This window comes from Guillardia theta (assembly GCF_000315625.1).
Source record: "Guillardia theta CCMP2712 unplaced genomic scaffold GUITHscaffold_271, whole genome shotgun sequence".
In the NCBI taxonomy this organism is placed as follows: Eukaryota; class Cryptophyceae; order Pyrenomonadales; family Geminigeraceae; genus Guillardia; species Guillardia theta.
In genome coordinates, this window is record NW_005434405.1 from 1 (window position 1) to 3,841 (window position 3,841).

General features: G+C 54.3%; 1 protein-coding gene across 1 annotated transcript; it reads left to right on the top strand.

Moving 5' to 3' along the window:
• Nucleotides 1-1,117: 1,117 nt before the first annotated feature.
• On the top strand, nt 1,118-2,527 carry GUITHDRAFT_156475 (hypothetical protein). The gene is made up of 7 exons (XM_005818740.1): nt 1,118-1,165; nt 1,497-1,592; nt 1,644-1,816; nt 1,887-1,928; nt 1,974-2,190; nt 2,286-2,354; nt 2,401-2,527. The coding sequence occupies exons 1-6, from the start codon at nt 1,144-1,146 to the stop codon at nt 2,342-2,344; spliced, it is 609 nt and encodes a 202-aa protein (XP_005818797.1). The 5' UTR covers nt 1,118-1,143; the 3' UTR covers nt 2,345-2,354; nt 2,401-2,527.
• The last annotated feature ends 1,314 nt before the right edge of the window (nt 2,528-3,841 follow it).

Genomic DNA, 3,841 nt, shown 5'->3' on the forward strand with positions numbered 1-3,841 from the left:
TAGAGTCAAGAAGCCACACCATGAGCTAGTAGAGTCAAGAAGCCACACCATGAGCTAGTAGAGTCAAGAAGCCACACCATGAGCTAGTAGAGTCAAGAAGCCACACCATGAGCTAGTAGAGTAGAAGCCACACCATGAGCTACTAGAGTCAAGAAGCCACACCATGAGCTAGTAGAGTCAAGAAGCCACACCATGAGCTACTAGAGTCAAGAAGCCACACCATGAGCTAGTAGAGTCAAGAAGCCACACCATGAGCTAGTAGAGTCAAGAAGCCACACCATGAGCTACTAGAGTCAAGAAGCCACACCATGAGCTACTAGAGTCAAGAAGCCACACCATGAGCTACTAGAGTCAAGAAGCCACACCATGAGCTAGTAGAGTCAAGAAGCCACACCATGAGCTAGTAGAGTCAAGAAGCCACACCATGAGCTAGTAGAGTCAAGAAGCCACACCATGAGCTAGTAGAGTCAAGAAGCCACACCATGAGCTAGTAGAGTAGAAGCCACACCGTGAGCTAGTAGAGTCAAGAAGCCACACCGTGAGCTAGTAGAGTCAAGAAGCCACACCATGAGCTAGTAGAGTCAAGAAGCCACACCATGAGCTACTAGAGTCAAGAAGCCACACCATGAGCTACTAGAGTGTAGAAGCCACACCATGAGCTAGTAGAGTCGAAGCCACACCATGAGCTAGTAGAGTCAAGAAGCCACACCATGAGCTAGTAGAGTCAAGAAGCCACACCATGAGCTACTAGAGTCAAGAAGCCACACCATGAGCTAGTAGAGTCAAGAAGCCACACCATGAGCTAGTAGAGTCAAGAAGCCACACCATGAGCTAGTAGAGTCAAGAAGCCACACCATGAGCTAGTCACTGTAGAGTACTACGATAGCCTGAAGCCACACCATGAGCTTTCAGAGCCACACCATTAGCTGCATACCAGTACTACAGGTTGAAGCCCGGCTGTTTTCCTTTCTCGATACCAACGGCTGCCTACCATCCGCCGGGACTCAGGAACCTGGAGGAGCGGCTGGGCCATCGATATCTGGGAAAGTCTATTAGCTGAGATAGTAAATATATATCGTACTAGCTCATCCATTTTGCTTGTTGAGTGAAAGTGTGGATCGGAGATCATTTCGCTCTGACGTCATGGCTGCCGTGGCGCCTAACGGTAAGGGAGACGAACATGCAGAAGCAGGAGAAGAGAAGAGAACAGAAAAGAGGAGAGGAGAGGAGAGGAGAGGAGAGGAGAGGAGAAGAGGAGGGGAAGAATGTGAAGGGAGATGAGGATAGACCAGGCGAGAGAAGAAGAGAGGAGAGGAGAGGAGAGGAGGAAACAGGAAGAGAATTCGTCTATCCTCATGCATATCCTCCCCCATCTGGCGTCCTCTTTGGCTCTTCCCAGACTGATTGGGAGCAAGGGAGCCAGGAATTCACTACACTGCGCCCTTTCTTCTCCTTCTTGTTCACCCTTCCTCCATCTCACTCATTTGCTTCCTCAGCCGAGAAGATCCTCAAGGAGATCGAGGGGCAGATCACATCGTTTCATGACAAGAGCAAAGGAAGCCTTGAGGCCATCGGACTTCTCTTCAGTGAGAGTGAGACCTTCTTGTCGCGTCTCGCTCTTCATGACTGCATAGCGACACCAGTGGCCAGCCAGCCCCTTCCCCCCCAGATGATCTGCCAGATCTTGAAGATGGACGAGGAGACGGTCCGAGCAAGCTTTGAAGCCGGCAACCCGCCTCGAGCCTCTAAGGAGCAGCTGGTTGAAGCCATAAGAACCTCCATCGACCCGGAGGATGATGTCGAGCTCTACCGCAAAGTGAGCACGCGAGCAGAGGAGCAGACGGCCGTGGGTGTCGAATGCTGCGAGGAGGTTGAAGCCTGTCCAGGTTCTTGAGAAGCACATCACTCGGTTTGAGAACACGGAGAAGGTGTCGCACCCTCTCGCTTTATTCTCTTGTCACCCTTGTTGCTAGATCATGTCTGCTCTGTCTAGCGACCTCTCGAGCTTCCATCGACACGTGCCCGTCTCCTCCTCCTTCCTCTGCTTACTTCCTGCAGGTCGGAGGGTCCGTGGACAAGATCTCAGCTTTCTTCTCGGACCTCGCGCCTGCCCCTCAGAAAGGCGAGCCCATGCCAGAGGGAATGATTCACGCCCTCCTCCGGATCGAACAATCAGCCAAGACATGCTCGGTCTACCTCATGCCTGCCTTGTGTCTCGCCTCCTCCTCACTCTCCTCCTTCCGCATCCCCGTGGCATGTCGCGCAGACTCACGAGGCTTCCACAGGCTCAAGACTTCCTCGACTGCTTCGAGCGGAACCTGGATCTCTCCGATACCGTCACTGAGATCAAGACTGTCTCTCCTCCCCCTCCCCCTCCTCCACTCCTCATGATGCCTGCAGGTGTTGGACAAGCATATGGCAGCTTGAGCAAGATCAGCGACAATGCAATCAGCACATGCACGCTAGTCAGATTTTCTCCCTCTTTCTTCCTCTTTCGCGATTTTGTTTTCTTAGAAGACTTAACTCTGAGTTAAGGCTGTTGATGGAACGACACGAGCCAAACAAGTGAGGGGAGGAGGACGAGAGCAAGGGGAGGAGGATGAGAGCAAGGGGGAGGAGGACGAGAGCAAGGGGAGGAGGACGAGAGCAAGGGGAGGAGGACGAGAGCAAGGCGGAGGAGGACGAGAGCAAGGGGGAGGAGGGGGTCAGCGGTAGTGAGGGTAAGGCTCAGCTTGAGCTCTCGCAAGAGGAATCGACCAGGTAGCCACCACCAACACCATCATCGGATATCTCCGAACCATCTCGCGCATCCTCCCCAACACCTCGAGAGCTCCCGAACCTCCTCGCCGCCTGCTCGCATCATCCGTGAGGGAGCGCAGCAAGCAGCACATCGCTGCACCTCTGACGTCGAGCTACCACCTGCCCTACTTCGAAGCGATGAGCAGAACGTACAACATGCCCGCGATAAGCCGCCTGTCAGGTTATGAGCATGAGCGTGAACTAGAGGCAGCTCCTCGCCTGCAGGCGAAGCACTAGCTTGTGTCTTCTCCAAGTTCGCTCTGCGAGCCCTCGTGCTTTGTGTCCACGGAACACTGATTGCACCTTGATGGCTGCTAAGAGCCTGAACCCTAAGCTTGTCTCAGGTTAGTACACCACGGGCCAACAAAATCATCAAACCTGTGATTTGCTTCTTGTCTCATCAGCTCCTCCGTTTGTCCTCTCTTCGGCCTCCCCATATCCTCCTCCTCCTCCTCCTCCTCCTCCTCCTCCTCCTCCTCCTCTCTTCTGTTCACTGTAGCTAGCATCCAATTCCGCTTCTAGATTTTCGGTTTGTGAGAACGGGTCCATAAAAATGTAAATTCAGGTAAATTTCGATAATTGCACTGGGCCGGGCCCGGGGCCCCGGGCCGCGCGCGGCGGGCCCGGCGGGCCCGACCCGGCGACCGTCGGAGTCGCCCAGCGTACGACCGTCATCGATCAGCGCGGCTCAGCAACAGACCGTACTGTTGCTTGACCCTCGCAGGTTTAGCTTGTTCCTGCTGCTTTGTTCTGCTTGAGGCACTTGAAAGTTTTACCTTCCGAAGTTCTGCGAGCCTGATGGCTTCATGTTCAAGACGCTGGTGAGGGCGAGCCATCTCCAGAAGCTGCGCTTCTTCCTCCAGGGGTCATCTCCGTTTCTCCCGCGGGTCCAGTCACAGATTCGTCGCTTTGACCTCTCTGTCCACCTGGCGCTTGAGAAATACCACCGCTGGCCTTCCTCGCAGTACCTCGCCGCGCATCCCGACCTGCTAGAGTTTGCGAGGTTCAAGCGGGAGCTTCCGCATAGTCGGGGAGGGGACGA